The sequence below is a fragment of the Sinocyclocheilus grahami genome, unplaced genomic scaffold (assembly GCF_001515645.1).
Source record: "Sinocyclocheilus grahami isolate Dianchi unplaced genomic scaffold, SAMN03320097.WGS_v1.1 scaffold121.1, whole genome shotgun sequence".
Taxonomy (NCBI): domain Eukaryota; kingdom Metazoa; phylum Chordata; class Actinopteri; order Cypriniformes; family Cyprinidae; genus Sinocyclocheilus; species Sinocyclocheilus grahami.
This window is the reverse complement of record NW_015505300.1, coordinates 502667-519586: the sequence shown is the minus strand read 5'-3', so window position 1 is coordinate 519586 and position 16920 is coordinate 502667. Positions and strand designations below refer to the sequence as shown.

Here is a 16920-nt window from a genome sequence, read left to right as displayed (position 1 = left end):
CTTTGCATAGGACTGGATAAGGATAATGAAATCAATTGTTATTTTAGCATTATAGTGTTTAATGCTGTTATGTTTGACATTTAAAAGACTTTAATCTCTTTTAGAACAAAAATATTTTACAGTGATACCCACATAAACACAAAACATCTACAGGGTAGCACGCATAACATAATGCATGCATAAACAAATAATAAAATATCAATTGAGTAACATACATTTTTTACTTAAAACACAACACCTGATAATGCATAAACAGGGAATGCCTACTTCCCAATAGGCATTATAATATATTTTTATATTATATTATCTGTAATATATTTCCCAATAAATATTAAGCATATTCGTAAAAAAAAAAAACATTTTTAATTTTTTAACAGTAAATACAGTAAATACATTTTCATTTATTTTATACTTTTTACTCATTCGTTTCTTTTACTTCTCATATAAAAGGATCGTGTATAAAAAATGTTGTAAATATTTTCAAATATTAGCTACATTTAATCCAGTAACTCTTTGTTTTTGTTTTTTTTAACTTTAGCATTATTTTCTGTTTTAAAGTGCAGTGAATAGTTACTACAAAGGACTCATGTTAAGTACAACAGTATAACAAACCCTTACGATTTTAAAGAGAAAGGGACATTTTTAATATGGTCAGAGTGACTGAGGACGCAATCTACTTGTGCTGGTCTCCCCTGTGACTATGCGTGATGACCGGTAGGTGGCGTTACGTGGCATCATTTTGGTTGCCTCCAAGATTTTGACACGAGGAAGAGCATTTTCCGCCTAAGGCGGGGTCACCATCTCTGTTGGCAAAGTTTGGCTGTTGAGACTGAGCGGTCGGCAAAATCAGCATAAGCACATCGAGCCTAAATCCCGGTTGTCCGTTTTCCAGCTCTTGCTGTCGTGTAAGCGTGCAGTGTACGTTAGCGTACGGCTGTCGTGATCTGACTGCAGTCATGTCCGAAGACCCGAGCTCTCACCCTTGGTCTATCGACAAGGATGACTATGAGCTTCAGGAGGTGATCGGTGAGCTAAACCATCACACATCAGCATCTAGATTTCAGCAATGATAGAATAAAAAAAAAAACATTTTTAATTTTTTAACAGTAAATACAGTAAATACATTTTCATTTATTTTATACTTTTTACTCATTCGTTTCTTTTACTTCTCATATAAAAGGATCGTGTATAAAAAATGTTGTAAATATTTTCAAATATTAGCTACATTTAATCCAGTAACTCTTTGTTTTTGTTTTTTTAACTTTAGCATTATTTTCTGTTTTAAAGTGCAGTAAATAGTTACATACAAGGACTCATGTTAAGTACAACAGTATAACAAACCCTTACGATTTTAAAGAGAAAGGGACATTTTTAATATGGTCAGAGTGACTGAGGACGCAATCTACTTGTGCTGGTCTCCCCTGTGACTATGCGTGATGACCGGTAGGTGGCGTTACGTGGCATCATTTTGGTTGCCTCCAAGATTTTGACACGAGGAAGAGCATTTTCCGCCTAAGGCGGGGTCACCATCTCTGTTGGCAAAGTTTGGCTGTTGAGACTGAGCGGTCGGCAAAATCAGCATAAGCACATCGAGCCTAAATCCCGGTTGTCCGTTTTCCAGCTCTTGCTGTCGTGTAAGCGTGCAGTGTACGTTAGCGTACGGCTGTCGTGATCTGACTGCAGTCATGTCCGAAGACCCGAGCTCTCACCCTTGGTCTATCGACAAGGATGACTATGAGCTTCAGGAGGTGATCGGTGAGCTAAACCATCACACATCAGCATCTAGATTTCAGCAATGATAGAATAACGGAGATTAAGACATCTGTGTTATGATCTCGGGGGGCCTGGTGGTCTGTGTTATTTCTGATCTCCATCAGTAATTGAGTCATCGCGCCGGGAAGATGTTCAGTCTGTGTTAGCCATGCTAACTAGCCACCCGACATGCCAGCAGACTGTAATGCTTTGCGGACAATGGCTGATTTACTGATTGATTTGGGGATTTCATCGTGATATAACGTTATACATGATATATGGGCTGCTTGGTGGTTTAAGAACCATTACAGTTGACAACATGCTAGCTAGTTTAGTGACAAGCTGCTTCATATAATGTTCATGCAGATGGGCTGTCATCTAGATGAAAGTTTGATGTATTTTGAGATCACTTTAACTAACTAGTTAACTAATAAATACACATAACCAGAGCTAATTTTCTTGTCCTGGGGACATTTGGGTTTGGTCTTTTCTGCTCCCTTTGGCGAGGGAAGTTGTCATGTAAAAGGAAGTGTGGAACAATATAGGGGAACAATAACGAGCATTCCATTATAATGGTTAACCCATGTGCATCTATTTAGAAAAGTTACACAGAGGTCCTAAAATATTATATATTTATTATACATTTTTCCCACTTTCAATGAGTTTTTCCAACATCAGTCCTGATCATAACTACATGTACTAAAAATTCATTCATTTTCAGGTCTTTAACACTTTAAACGACAGTTTATTTACATAATAAAATCACTGTGTTTTATGGAGGAAAACACACACAAAAAGTCAGTTATTTTGCATATACTAAATGCTAAGAGCAGAATCTATCTATCTATCTATCTGTCTTATCTAGCTATTTTTGGATTATATTGGGTGTGTCAATAGCAACAACATTGGTTTTGATTTTTTTTTAAGCAGTATCAGATTTAAAAGAAAAACTAACATTCAGGTCCTTAGAAGACAAAAATGTCAAAAAATTGACCTAAAAAATGTTTAGTAATTTTTCACTTTAGATTATAAATGATTCTGCAGCCTCTGCAGCCTATGTTGTTTAATCATAATTAATCGTGCATTGGAGTAAAATTAATCTTTCCCGCAATTACAACATGATATATATATATATATACACACACACACACACATGTATGTATGTATGTATGTATATGTGTGTGTATATATTCCAAATTAAAAATTCTGTCTACACAGAATCTGTGCATTATGCAAATGTTCTTCAAACAAAAATAGATTAGTTGAATCTCTTGGTAATTGAATAATTTAAGTAATTTATGCTATTCTGCAAGCATGCAAGAAAACTGCAGAGGTTGAGACAAACTCCAGTAAATATAGACACAAATATTGACTGAGAATATTTAAGTTTTAGAAAATATGCAATGTACATCTGACGAAGGGTCTGTCCCATTTCCCTCAGTTAATGATCTTTTTGCAAAATGGTGGGGTCATGATGTAACTCGGTCATGTGCAAGGCAGCCACTCTGTCAATCAGAGGAGGATTAAACTGGCACAGACACAAGGAAAGACTTTTCTTGTTTGTGATTAAACTATCAGAGTTAGAATGGCCTATGAAACCAGACTAGCTAACTACACTTGCACTTATACAGAAAAGGTGCCCTTTTATGATGTAGAATAGATTTAAATCAATTAATTTAGTTTGGTGTAAATCTGTATTGAAAGACTTCTATTCACCGAATGTCTCTTTCAGTTCTGTAGAATAAAACTCATGAATGGCCACATCTTGAAGTAATTTGACCCAGAAGGACATGGTTGAGCACTCATAGTGATCTGAATGGGATCTTTTGTTTGCAATTACTTACCATTATTGTCTTTTAGAAACCTCTGTTTAGCTTTAAACATTTACTGCTTCCTAACATTTTCTTTCCTGCTTTTATTTATTTAATTTTTTTAGAAAGAGATCCAGGCAATGAGCCAGTGCCATCACCCAAATATTGTGTCTTATTACACTTCCTTTGTGGTCAAGGATGAGCTTTGGCTGGTCATGAAGTTGCTCAGTGGTGGTCAGTTAGTTCATCGTTTAAAAGCATGTCTTGAATAAACAATAACAACAAGAAAGTTATTGAAAATAAAGTAAAACATAATACAAAATCTTCCCATTCATGTCTGTTTTCAGGCTCAGTTCTTGATTTTATCAAGTACATAATTTCCAAAGGGGAGCACAAATCGGGTGTCATGGATGAGGCCAGCATTGCCACCATACTAAAAGAGGTGCTAGAAGGTCTTGATTATCTGCACAAAAATGGCCAGATTCACAGGTATATGGATGGTTTGGTGTCTGTCTATAATTACATTTATATGTGCTTCATTTTCCATTCTTGAGTTCATTTTGAGTCACTGAGCAATACACTGACCTGTACTTCTCTCTGTAAAGGGATGTGAAGGCTGGAAATATTCTTTTAGGAGAAGACGGCTCTGTTCAAATTGCAGGTGGAGTTCCACTGTCAATACATTATTTTTGTCTTCTTCTGATTATTGACAAGTAATTAGCTTAATATTAGGATTTAAACAGTTTTTTTTTATTATTTCGAAGGAATGCAAAATATTCTTATTTCGATGTAATATTTGATTGCCTTCATAGTGTTTATGTACTTTATGCGGAATGTTATACTTGGAGGGAAAAAAGTATAACAAAATTTTTTTTTGGTAGAAGCAAACAGGAAAAGAGGCAATATAATTCTGTTTGCTTTCAAAGTCTTTGAATGGCATGAAAAGTATATAATAAATACACAACTTGCAGTGATCTTGGGTCAGACGATTGAGAGTTTTGATGTCTGCTTTTCTCCCCGAAGACTTTGGTGTTAGTGCCTTTTTAGCAACTGGTGGAGACATGACTAGAAACAAAGTGAGGAAGACGTTTGTAGGAACCCCATGCTGGATGGCGCCTGAGGTGATGGAGCAGGTTAGTGTTGTCTCACTTGTTCCTACTTTGCCTTTTACCTATATTTTGGAAACTGAATGGCTTTGTTACAGAATGTGATCATTATAATGTGTTTGCTCAATCACAGGTTAGGGGTTATGATTTCAAAGCTGATATCTGGAGTTTTGGGATTACGGCTATTGAGCTGGCAACCGGGGCTGCTCCATATCACAAATATCCTCCAATGAAGGTATGCAGCAAGTCATTGTTTGTTTTCAGTTTATGGAGAGTCTGCTATGAAACCTGCCAATAGAGTGATGCAGGAACGATCAGAAAATCTGGAAACGAGTTGGCATTTTGCACTTCTGATTCCATCGTCCTGAAGTCAGTGGGTTTTTTGAATGGGTTTTTGGTTAAATGCCTTAAAGGGGTCATATGATGCGATTTCAATTTTTCCTTTCTCTTTGGAGTGTTACAAGCTCTTGGTGCATAAAGAAGATCTGTAAAGTTGCAAAGACTAAAGTCTCAAATCCAAAGAGATATTCTTTATAAAAGATAAGAGTCAACCACACCTACCTAATTCAGGTCCTTAGAAGACAAAAATGTCAAAAAATTGACCTAAAAAATGTTTAGTAATTTTTCACTTTAGATTTTTTTTAAACCAACATCAGTCCTGATCTTAACTACTAAAAATGTATTACTTTTGAGTAACCAGGCTCTGCCAACATGTAAACGATATACACGTGAGGCCTTTGCACGTTTTGCTTTGTAACTTCGTAACAAAAATAAACCATAGTATATTGCATATCTTTAAAGCAGGTTGTCTTGATTGAAACTGGCCCACACACAACATAATGTGATGCATAGATCTTGAGATCTAGATTTTCTGGAAACCGGTCACATCACAATGACGACACTAGTGTTTTCCAATGTCATTCGAAAACGAAGTTCAACCAATAGGGAGTGAGCCTTCACAACAAAATGAAAGCCTGTTAACAAACAATGAATTATTTTATGCTTAAATGGCACTGAGATTAAATTTAGCATTTTTAATGGGGACATTTTTTTCCTTAAAGTCCTGAGTGTAACTATTTTGTGTACCCAGTATAAAATAGATTTATGAAATGTTTAGATTTATTTAAAATATTACAATTCCAAAGATTTTCCACAAAAAAAAAGGAAAAATTTTCTGCCAAAATTAAAAAAGAAAAAGTCAAAATTTTCCCTAAGAACGCACTTTCACTTTTCATTTCATCTATGGATTGTGAATACTATAATCCTCTGCATCTGTCATCTATAATATTTTCTTAGTAATGCATGTTATTTCATATGCAGATTTTTTGTTTGTATTACCAAATCTGATTTAAATTGATCTTTTTGATCTTTTTCTGCTGTTATATAGGGAGTGGAGCAACAGCTGTGGTCCAGGCAGCATATTGCAAACCCAGGAAAGAGAAGGTGGCCATTAAACGCATCAATCTTGAGAAATGCCAGACCAGCATGGATGAGCTTCTGGTAATGTCTGCTTACTGCTCATAAAATAAGACCCACCACCTAAAGGTATTTGATTAGGATGGAGTCTCTGCTTAAACTGGTTATTTATGGATGGTAGTTAATTCGTCTGGCTCTCTTTAGAAGCGTAATGTTTCCTTATAAATGATTCTGCAGCCTCTGCAGCCTATGTTGTTTAATCATAATTAATCGTGCATTGGAGTAAAATTAATCTTTCCCGCAATTACAACATGATATATATATATATATACACACACACACACACATGTATGTATGTATGTATGTATATGTGTGTGTATATATTCCAAATTAAAAATTCTGTCTACACAGAATCTGTGCATTATGCAAATGTTCTTCAAACAAAAATAGATTAGTTGAATCTCTTGGTAATTGAATAATTTAAGTAATTTATGCTATTCTGCAAGCATGCAAGAAAACTGCAGAGGTTGAGACAAACTCCAGTAAATATAGACACAAATATTGACTGAGAATATTTAAGTTTTAGAAAATATGCAATGTACATCTGACGAAGGGTCTGTCCCATTTCCCTCAGTTAATGATCTTTTTGCAAAATGGTGGGGTCATGATGTAACTCGGTCATGTGCAAGGCAGCCACTCTGTCAATCAGAGGAGGATTAAACTGGCACAGACACAAGGAAAGACTTTTCTTGTTTGTGATTAAACTATCAGAGTTAGAATGGCCTATGAAACCAGACTAGCTAACTACACTTGCACTTATACAGAAAAGGTGCCCTTTTATGATGTAGAATAGATTTAAATCAATTAATTTAGTTTGGTGTAAATCTGTATTGAAAGACTTCTATTCACCGAATGTCTCTTTCAGTTCTGTAGAATAAAACTCATGAATGGCCACATCTTGAAGTAATTTGACCCAGAAGGACATGGTTGAGCACTCATAGTGATCTGAATGGGATCTTTTGTTTGCAATTACTTACCATTATTGTCTTTTAGAAACCTCTGTTTAGCTTTAAACATTTACTGCTTCCTAACATTTTCTTTCCTGCTTTTATTTATTTATTTTTTTAGAAAGAGATCCAGGCAATGAGCCAGTGCCATCACCCAAATATTGTGTCTTATTACACTTCCTTTGTGGTCAAGGATGAGCTTTGGCTGGTCATGAAGTTGCTCAGTGGTGGTCAGTTAGTTCATCGTTTAAAAGCATGTCTTGAATAAACAATAACAACAAGAAAGTTATTGAAAATAAAGTAAAACATAATACAAAATCTTCCCATTCATGTCTGTTTTCAGGCTCAGTTCTTGATTTTATCAAGTACATAATTTCCAAAGGGGAGCACAAATCGGGTGTCATGGATGAGGCCAGCATTGCCACCATACTAAAAGAGGTGCTAGAAGGTCTTGATTATCTGCACAAAAATGGCCAGATTCACAGGTATATGGATGGTTTGGTGTCTGTCTATAATTACATTTATATGTGCTTCATTTTCCATTCTTGAGTTCATTTTGAGTCACTGAGCAATACACTGACCTGTACTTCTCTCTGTAAAGGGATGTGAAGGCTGGAAATATTCTTTTAGGAGAAGACGGCTCTGTTCAAATTGCAGGTGGAGTTCCACTGTCAATACATTATTTTTGTCTTCTTCTGATTATTGACAAGTAATTAGCTTAATATTAGGATTTAAACAGTTTTTTTTTATTATTTCGAAGGAATGCAAAATATTCTTATTTCGATGTAATATTTGATTGCCTTCATAGTGTTTATGTACTTTATGCGGAATGTTATACTTGGAGGGAAAAAAGTATAACAAAATTTTTTTTTGGTAGAAGCAAACAGGAAAAGAGGCAATATAATTCTGTTTGCTTTCAAAGTCTTTGAATGGCATGAAAAGTATATAATAAATACACAACTTGCAGTGATCTTGGGTCAGACGATTGAGAGTTTTGATGTCTGCTTTTCTCCCCGAAGACTTTGGTGTTAGTGCCTTTTTAGCAACTGGTGGAGACATGACTAGAAACAAAGTGAGGAAGACGTTTGTAGGAACCCCATGCTGGATGGCGCCTGAGGTGATGGAGCAGGTTAGTGTTGTCTCACTTGTTCCTACTTTGCCTTTTACCTATATTTTGGAAACTGAATGGCTTTGTTACAGAATGTGATCATTATAATGTGTTTGCTCAATCACAGGTTAGGGGTTATGATTTCAAAGCTGATATCTGGAGTTTTGGGATTACGGCTATTGAGCTGGCAACCGGGGCTGCTCCATATCACAAATATCCTCCAATGAAGGTATGCAGCAAGTCATTGTTTGTTTTCAGTTTATGGAGAGTCTGCTATGAAACCTGCCAATAGAGTGATGCAGGAACGATCAGAAAATCTGGAAACGAGTTGGCATTTTGCACTTCTGATTCCATCGTCCTGAAGTCAGTGGGTTTTTTGAATGGGTTTTTGGTTAAATGCCTTAAAGGGGTCATATGATGCGATTTCAATTTTTCCTTTCTCTTTGGAGTGTTACAAGCTCTTGGTGCATACTGTAAAGTTGTAAAGTTGCAAAGACTAAAGTCTCAAATCCAAAGAGATATTCTTTATAAAAGATAAGAGTCAACCACACAACGGCTCGTCGGCTCGTTCTAACACGCCCCCACATACCTACGTCACTATCTGGGAAGGTTTGCATAATGCCGCCCAAATGTTCACGCAAAGAAAGAAGGCATAACTTTTATTCTCGCTGTAGTATTGTTGCCGCTGCTGCCACTATGTCATGAAGGCGCTGTGTGTTTCGTTGTGAAAGCGAAACTACTTTGTTTGGCCTTCCAAAAGAGGATGATATCTGCTTCATCATGCCTGGAGCTGATCCGTGCTGGTCGCTGAGGAAATACTACAACTTCGCGCTGTCGATCGCCGGATCGGCTTTCACCGTGGACGAAGCGGAGTGCTGCAGGCATCACAATATGGTAGAGACGTAACATTTCCGTCACACGCTTGAGGAATTCGGCCAATCACAACGCACTGGATAGCTGGCCAATCACAGCACACCTCGCTTTTTCAGACCGATGAGTTTAGTAAAAATCTATGCGTTTCAGAAAGGCGGGGCATAGAGGAGAAACAATAATGTACAGTAAGTGGAAAATAATGTGTTTTTTAACCTTAAACCGCATAAACACATTGCATTACACGAAATACACAAAATAATGTTCTTTTTAGCAACATCATATGACCCCTTTAAGATTGGTAGTTAACACAAGCTGAAATTCATGTTTTATGCTACATAAAATACATCAGTAATACTAGGGCTGCACAATTAATCGAATTTCTAATCGCGATTACAATTATGAATGACACAATTACGTAATCGTTCAAAGCGGCAATTAATCTAAAGTCCCCTTATGTTATTCTGCGTGCTTAAGATTCTGCGTGCTGCGTGCTTCTTTCTACGTGTTATCTTAAGGGCTTTTCCCATTATTTTAATTTTAGTTTTAGTATAACATTATAATACCATTCATATTTTTACTATTTTATCATTTAAAGAAGAAACCAATCCGATGTATATTTGACATTTGAGCCTTAATACTATAGAAAAGCACTAAAGGTTTTTCAGTTAGAGTGTTTTCGGCTTGTTTATTTTCATATAAAAATGCGGCATGCAGTTGCATCAAACAATGGTATAAACATCATTCAATGTAAATTGTGATAATCGGAATTACAATTTCAAGGGAATAATCGACAATTATGATTTTTGTCATAATCGTGCAGCCCTAAGGAATACCTCAATCATTATTTTTTTAAAGCTTATGTGTCTTAAAAAAGGTGGTTGCTAATAAGTAGCTAAATAGGACCACAGAGGTTGTCAAGGACATTAAACCTCATTACGCCGAACAGGAAAACCTACTCCGTAGTCTTCTTTTACAGCCTTGTTGTGTTTATATTCCTGCTCATGCTAATTATTCTAACTCAAACATTGCAACTTAGTTTGTAGATTTTAAATAAAGATTTTAAGATTTGTCAAAAGCTTAGTAGTGCTGACGTTGAAGTCATGCAACTACAGTGCTGTTTGTTTATAACCTAACTTCAAATTTTTACTTCTGCTGAATTGTATTTAGGCTTCAAAATTAATAGAAGCTGCAACTTGATGAACAAAATGTGTAAGAATCATGATCTTTTGTTTGTCACAAAGTCTTATTTTCTGCAATAATCCAAAAGCTAATGGAAAAATCCTATTTGCCTTTTGCCAAAGGGATCCAGGGTAAATCTAACTTCTGGGTTGGCCTTCAAAAATGAGTCACTCTATTGCAATAATCATTCAATTCACGGAGCCTCTGGTTGCTTAATGTTTTTGTCTGTACTTTTTCCACCGTAATGATTTGTCTGGGTCTTTCTTGATTTCTCCCTTTTTTTTGGTTTAGGTTCTCATGTTAACCCTGCAGAATGACCCTCCTTGTCTAGAGACTGGAGTTACAGATAAAGAGATGGTTAAAAAATACGGCAAATCTTTTCGGAAGATGATCTACTTGTGCCTCCAGAAGGATCCAGAAAAACGGTAGTGCAATTATTCCCTAAAGTTCGCTGACTCTGTGTTTGGAATCTTTGATTATGACGTTGTGGCCAGAAAACTGTCGAGACCAACAGTTTTTGGTCATATTATTAATATTCAGTGTTCTTTAACAGGCCTACGGCTGCTGAACTTTTAAAACACAAGTTCTTCACAAAAGCCAAGGTGAGATACTGTAACCGAATTTGTAAAGAACATTCATTTACTGGTAATCTAAGTGCACAAATGGGCAGTCTGTTTTACATAATTGCTGCATCCAGCAGGCCAAATAATTAAGTTTGGCTACAATCATTGTCATCTAAACATTTGGTCCAGCATGTTGCTTTACTGTAACAAATACTCAGGATTAGAGTTCCTAAAGGCCATTTCCTGCTCATGGGATACAGCCCATATTGTAACAAACGCAGTGCTGCCTCAGCAGACTTTCATTCCTAGTGGCTCAGTGGCACTGTAGTCAGTGTGTAAACAGAGGCCTGTACGGCACTGCAGTGCTGCATTATGACCCACAGAGGATGCTGTCTGTACTTATTGTCTCAAATTTATTATTAGAATAACCTGATCTCACAGTTTTCACCAAAATATTACATTTGTGGAATTATTCATAATATATAATGATATAATATAATGATTATATTTAGAACTTAATTATAAATATGCAATAGATTTGTTGTCCGCTGGCTTGTAGCTTACTATGAAATTAGAATTTTGTTTCCCACAATTCCTTCACAGAACAATGAATACTTGAAAGAAAAATTGCTGGACAGGGCGCCAACAATAGGAGAGAGATCAAGGAAGGTGGGTGACAAATTTACTGACAAATATCATACAGAAATGTTTGTAGTTGTGCTTCAAGAATTTTGTTGTTTGTGTAAATAGGTGCGGAGGGTTCCGGGCTCCAGCGGTCGACTACACAAGACTGAGGATGGAGAGTGGGAATGGAGTGATGATGAGCTGGACTTGGAGAGTGAGGAAGGAAAAGCAGCAGTAGCCGCTTTACGGGTACATACTCATCTGCTACACCGTTACCTAACGTCTGTTTTGTTCTAGTCTGTGGATTTGTATAAAGCATTTTTTAAGTCTTTCAATTGTCTTTTTTTAGTCACCAAGAGTAAAGGAGGAGGCTGTACAAAATGCGGAGGTGGGAGTTCAGTTCCATTTCCTACTTTCTGAATTAGCTCAAAGCCATTCTTAAGAAAATCTTGTTTCTGCCTTTTTCAAAGATCTTTCCAGCAGATCCATCAAGCTTCCTGCAGCCAGCAGCTGCAGGACAGTCTGAAGTGCCCCATGCTGCGGATGACACTGCCACGATATCAGCGTCCTCTCCAGGCTCCCAGGTGAGCTCTGCTGTGAAGAGTCCCATGTGTGACAACAGTATCAGCAGTGAGAAAGACCAAACAAGTGGACTTGGTTCATAATTTAGGGACGGGTTGACTTTAGGTCTTGAAATTGTATCCCTACAGGCTGGTGGACCTACTACAACAGGGCAGGACTCAGCCAAAATCCCCATCAGCCTGGTACTAAGATTAAGGTATTTCCCATTTTTGTGACTTAACCAGATGGATCCAGTAGTTAAGCATTAACCATACTGTTGAGGCCAGTTAGTACAGTTGTTCCACATGGTTGCGTTAGCTCACCCATTCTTTTACATTGTATAAAAAGTAAACGCAAGCACTGATCCCAGTAACTTACAGTAATAGTAAGATTTTTGGGTTAAACTGATATAATTCCTTCTTTTCAATGACAATACAAATATTTCAGGTTATAACTGAGAAATAAAAAGTGATGTAAATGTGCAGGGTTGAAAGCATGGGCTTTACAGCGTTGTTGTTAACTAAAACGATTAAAAATTGTATTTGTTATATAAATGAAATAATATAAAATAGAAATATTATATGAAAAACGTAAAGTCAGAAATGTTGCCTTGGCAACTAACTGAAATAAAGTGGAAGCATTAAAACGACTATTAAGAATGACTCAATTGAAATATTGAATCAAACTGATAAAAATGGCATAAGCACATACAATATTCTTAAAAATGATCAAAACATTAAGATTAAAATGAAAACTAAAAATGTGAAAATAACAGCTAATTCAAAATATGAATAAATACAATATTAGTATGTTAAATAATACGGTACTACAATAACACTGGTCCTTACAGTTCTGCAATAATCAAAATGCCTTCTGATAATGTCTTATTTCTTAAACTTTTTCACTTTCTTTTTTTTAACAACAGGAATACAAAGAAAGAGCTGAACGATATCAGATTTGAGTTCATGCCTGGGAGAGGTTTGTGCAGCTTATTGTTCGATTGACTTGCTAATACCACATAAGAAAAACTGTAATCTCAATCACAAAGCTTGTAAAATGTGTTTAATTTAATGTCTTCTATATCCAGACACAGCTGATGGAGTGTCTCAGGAGCTTGTGTCTGCAGGACTGGTGGATGGGAGAGACTTAGTCATTGGTGAGTTTGTCGAGATAAAAAATTAAATTGCTGCTTGACACTTAAAAGACAAAAGCTGAAAATAATTAGTGTTTCTAACTTCTATGCATTTTTTTAGTTGCAGCCAATTTGCAGAAAATCGTTGACGATCCACAAACCCACAAAAATGTCACTTTCAAGTTGGTAAGTTATTAGATGATGTGATGCAGCGGTCAGTTGCTCATCGGAGGTGTTGTTTTATATTTGGCACTATGTTTGTCTTTCTTTCGTTTAGGCATCGGGAGTGGACAGCTCTGAAATTCCAGATGACGTTAAACTCATGGGATTCGCTCAGCTGAGTATAAGTTAAAAACAAAGTATTACCAGCAACGGGGAAAAAAAACAGACTTGTTTGCACAACAGTGCATTGTAAATGCTTTCATTGGCCTAAAGAAACCACTACTGCCAAAGAGACAGAAGGAACCTGACACCGCATAGGATTAACAAATGTTGCATCCGAGTTCTTCATAGGAGCGCACCTCAGATGTTTACAGTGTTCATGTATGTTTTGCTTTCTCTGTTGCTTTAAACATTTGCACAATCTGAACCAACTCCTAATACTGGTAGATGTCAAAAGAATGCCTTACTTTCGATAGTACTACTGAATTTACAACTGTAGGTAGACAGTAGCTGTGGATCTCATCTGTGAAATGAATGAGTTACTGTGTGTGCTTTCAGCTGTGTACCTCAATGGAGGGTGGAGGGGAGGGTTGTCATTCAATAGCATTTAAGGGTGCATGTTGGCACACCTATAAAGTCAGCTGTTCAGTACATCACTCTGTAATATGGTCCATCATTTTGGAGCGATCAACATTGTATGGTTTTACACATTATCCAGTAAACATGGGAGCCATGTCACCCACAACCCCGTCATACATGTTTCACCTGTGCACTGCACCTCAGAGTTACACGTTTCAGCTGCTTTCTTACTATCGGGATACATTCCCATCGTTTTGCATGGGCTAATGCCAGACTGCATGAATGATTTGTAACTTAAGATATGCTGATCATTTTGCTCTCACTTAATTTTGCCGGCTCTTTATGAAAACAGGAGGTGAAAGAGATGAAATTAGATATTGAGCTTGTTAAAAAAACATGAACAAGAATTTGAGAGTTCTCATCAAATTGATCTCTTTCTTAAAGGATGCATATGCTGTTGTTTCAGAAAACAATTGTAATTCTCTGGAAATTGTGCGTTTCACTTTATATTGGAAAGAGGGTATATGCAATTTTGTTGATTGAGCATAATGTTATAAGTTTCATTTATATGCATATCTGTTAAGTATCGTGGCAGCTGTTTGGATAGTGTTACAGAACTAGATTTCAGATTTTTAGTTTTTTATAATTTTCTTTTCTTTGAAGGAAATTCCAGTGCTTGCAAGGCAGTAAATGATTAGCATTAACATTTTTTTGGTAAAATCACTGACAGTTATGTTTTGAATTCTCAATATTCTATTATTCAATGGGAGATTTTAAACGCATTTTTAAAGTTCTCAATCTATAAGCAAAACAAAGCTGGAATGTAGTCTATACGTGGAACTGAATGCAAATATATGTATAGAAAAAAGGAAAAATATGACTTGCAATACATTGCCAGCCTTGCAAGCACTGTTAATGAAGTGAAGACCAGTGAAGCATGGGACTCCGTCACTGACCAGCAAGAAACAAAAGAAAAGTGACTTTAGGACTCATCCCATGTCCAAGTAATATTGGCAATAGGATCCATTGAATTTGAATTTGTGGGTCTGTTTGTGTCTTTTGTAAATATTTAAGTTCATTACATCTTCTTGCTTAATATCATCTGTCTCCGCTGCAGACTGATGTCTGATTCCATGTTATATAGGCAGAAAATGTGTTCACATGCAACTGCTATTTTTTACCTTTTAAAAACAAAATGACATGGTCATAATGCCAGTATTTTTGGCATTAACTTTTTTTTTTTTCTTCTTACTGAGGCTCTACACTCCATTTCATTTTTATTTTCCCTCGTTATTTTCTCTCCTTGGCTTCCAACAAACAGTACATTTTAAGATGGTCAGTGATTCGTTCGCTGTTACTTCCGCACTTGTGTGTATGTGCAAATGACTGGATTATATTTTTCTTTAAAAAAATATATATATATATATTTAGTGTGAATACAACAATGAATGTGGGTGGGGCATCTTAATGAGTACTTGATCAAGAAAAAAAACATGTAAATAATCAAATTGGTGTCGTTTATAAATATAATATAAACAGTGTACATACCATTCACAGTTGGCCTTTCTATGGAGTGGAAGTGGTGGTTTGTCTGATGTATTTTTGTTGGCTTCTCTTTGTTCACAGTCGAAGTGTTTCATTACTAAAAAAATGTATTCCCTAAATGATTACATTAGCATGACTTGAGAATAGTTTGTGTTCTGAATTCTACTTTGTCAACAGTGGAGGGCTATTATTGTTTTCCTACATTTCAGTTTCTGCCTTGCTGTCTTTGTTCGTCATTGGTTTATGAGACTCTTGGAAGGAATGCATGTGGTATGTCAATTTTGTGTGTGTTTTTGTGTTTAAATGGGTAACAACTCATTACAATGGCATGCCACCTTACTATAATCATTGTGGACTTTTTTTAAAAAAGATGTTTCAGATACTTTAAATAGACTGTCAAGTCAAAGCCTAAACACAATGATTTCATTTCTTTGATGGTCTAAATTGTTGGCCCTGTCATGATTCTCTAAAGCCTCAACAAAAGCCTCAAATATTTTGCCTTTTTTCTTGTAAAACATTTAAAATCCTCAAGTTTCACTCCTCTTTCTCACCATGTTAGTGATAATGAATTTATTGTCACGTGTCGTGTACACAAGTGGCTGGTCCTTTTCTGGAATTTATTGGAAGTAATTCAACGGAGCACTTTGAAAATTGAAATCATAATCTTGTTTCTCATTCGTAGAAATCCCTACAAAATACTTATTAATAAATAAGATGATTTGTCTTCAGATAGACACATCAGATCTTGTTGATCTCTACATGCTCATATTTCTGTGTGGTGATGTTTGTGTGTTGAGGTGAGTTGTCTTGAGATCATTCCACCGTTCTGTTCTGTCAGCAGTCTGGAAGGCTGTTTTCACACCAAGCAAATGTATGCAGTTCTTTCAAATGAGGGATTTGCTGCATTTCAGTGGAATATTTAAGTGTTTTCAGTTCAAAGCTTTTTTTTTTTTTTTAGATTCTTAAAAAAAAAAAAGAAATCATGTTTTTATCTTATTGAACTTCAAGGAATTAATTGTCACGACAACCGCAATGGAGGTATTACCATCACTCTCAGTATGGTGTGTTAAGGACAATAGTAGAACACTGTATTTCACTTTTTGGGATTTTCAGTGCATGTGTACCCTATTATTTTTAATAATAATCAATAAAGAATGAAATTATGACACTTTCCATGCAGACTTGTCTTTAGTGAATTGTGAAATATAGTGAAAGTGCTTCATGATCCATAATAGTCCTCTGTGGCACTTCTCTGGTTTATTGCTAGTGTTGTGTTGTTGAGTTACACGTTACACTTACTGTCAGCACTATTTTTTTATGAATTGTTATACTTTAGAACCAAAGTACTAAAGTTCCCTTTGGTTTAGTTTTGAAAACTTTAAATCTAGATGTATTTCACTGTGTTTTGTGCGCAATCATATAATATAGTGTTATATATGTGGGTGTGTGCATGTGTATATGTATGTGTGTATACAGTATATATATATATATATATATATATA

At 35.9% G+C, this 16920-nt stretch overlaps 1 protein-coding gene across 3 annotated transcripts; it reads left to right on the top strand.

Moving 5' to 3' along the window:
* Positions 1-755: 755 nt before the first annotated feature.
* Positions 756-15058, top strand: LOC107589819 (serine/threonine-protein kinase OSR1-like). Of its 3 annotated transcripts, none has more exons than XM_016278358.1 (18): positions 756-1026; positions 6057-6169; positions 7214-7322; positions 7436-7577; positions 7694-7749; positions 8112-8221; positions 8328-8429; positions 10544-10677; positions 10806-10854; positions 11419-11484; positions 11566-11688; positions 11789-11827; positions 11910-12023; positions 12150-12217; positions 12926-12978; positions 13088-13156; positions 13254-13318; positions 13410-15058. In XM_016278358.1, exons 1-18 carry the CDS (start codon positions 957-959, stop codon positions 13482-13484), a joined length of 1557 nt encoding a protein of 518 aa, XP_016133844.1. In that variant the 5' UTR covers positions 756-956; the 3' UTR covers positions 13485-15058. The 3 variants fall into 3 exon arrangements, with proteins under 3 accessions (XP_016133844.1, XP_016133843.1, XP_016133845.1); XM_016278357.1 differs by lacking the exon at positions 756-1026 and adding an exon at positions 1485-1755; XM_016278359.1 differs by lacking the exons at positions 756-1026; positions 6057-6169; positions 7214-7322; ... (2 more) ...; positions 8112-8221; positions 8328-8429 and adding exons at positions 3694-3797; positions 3911-4052; positions 4169-4224; positions 4587-4696; positions 4803-4904.
* Positions 15059-16920: the final 1862 nt, after the last annotated feature.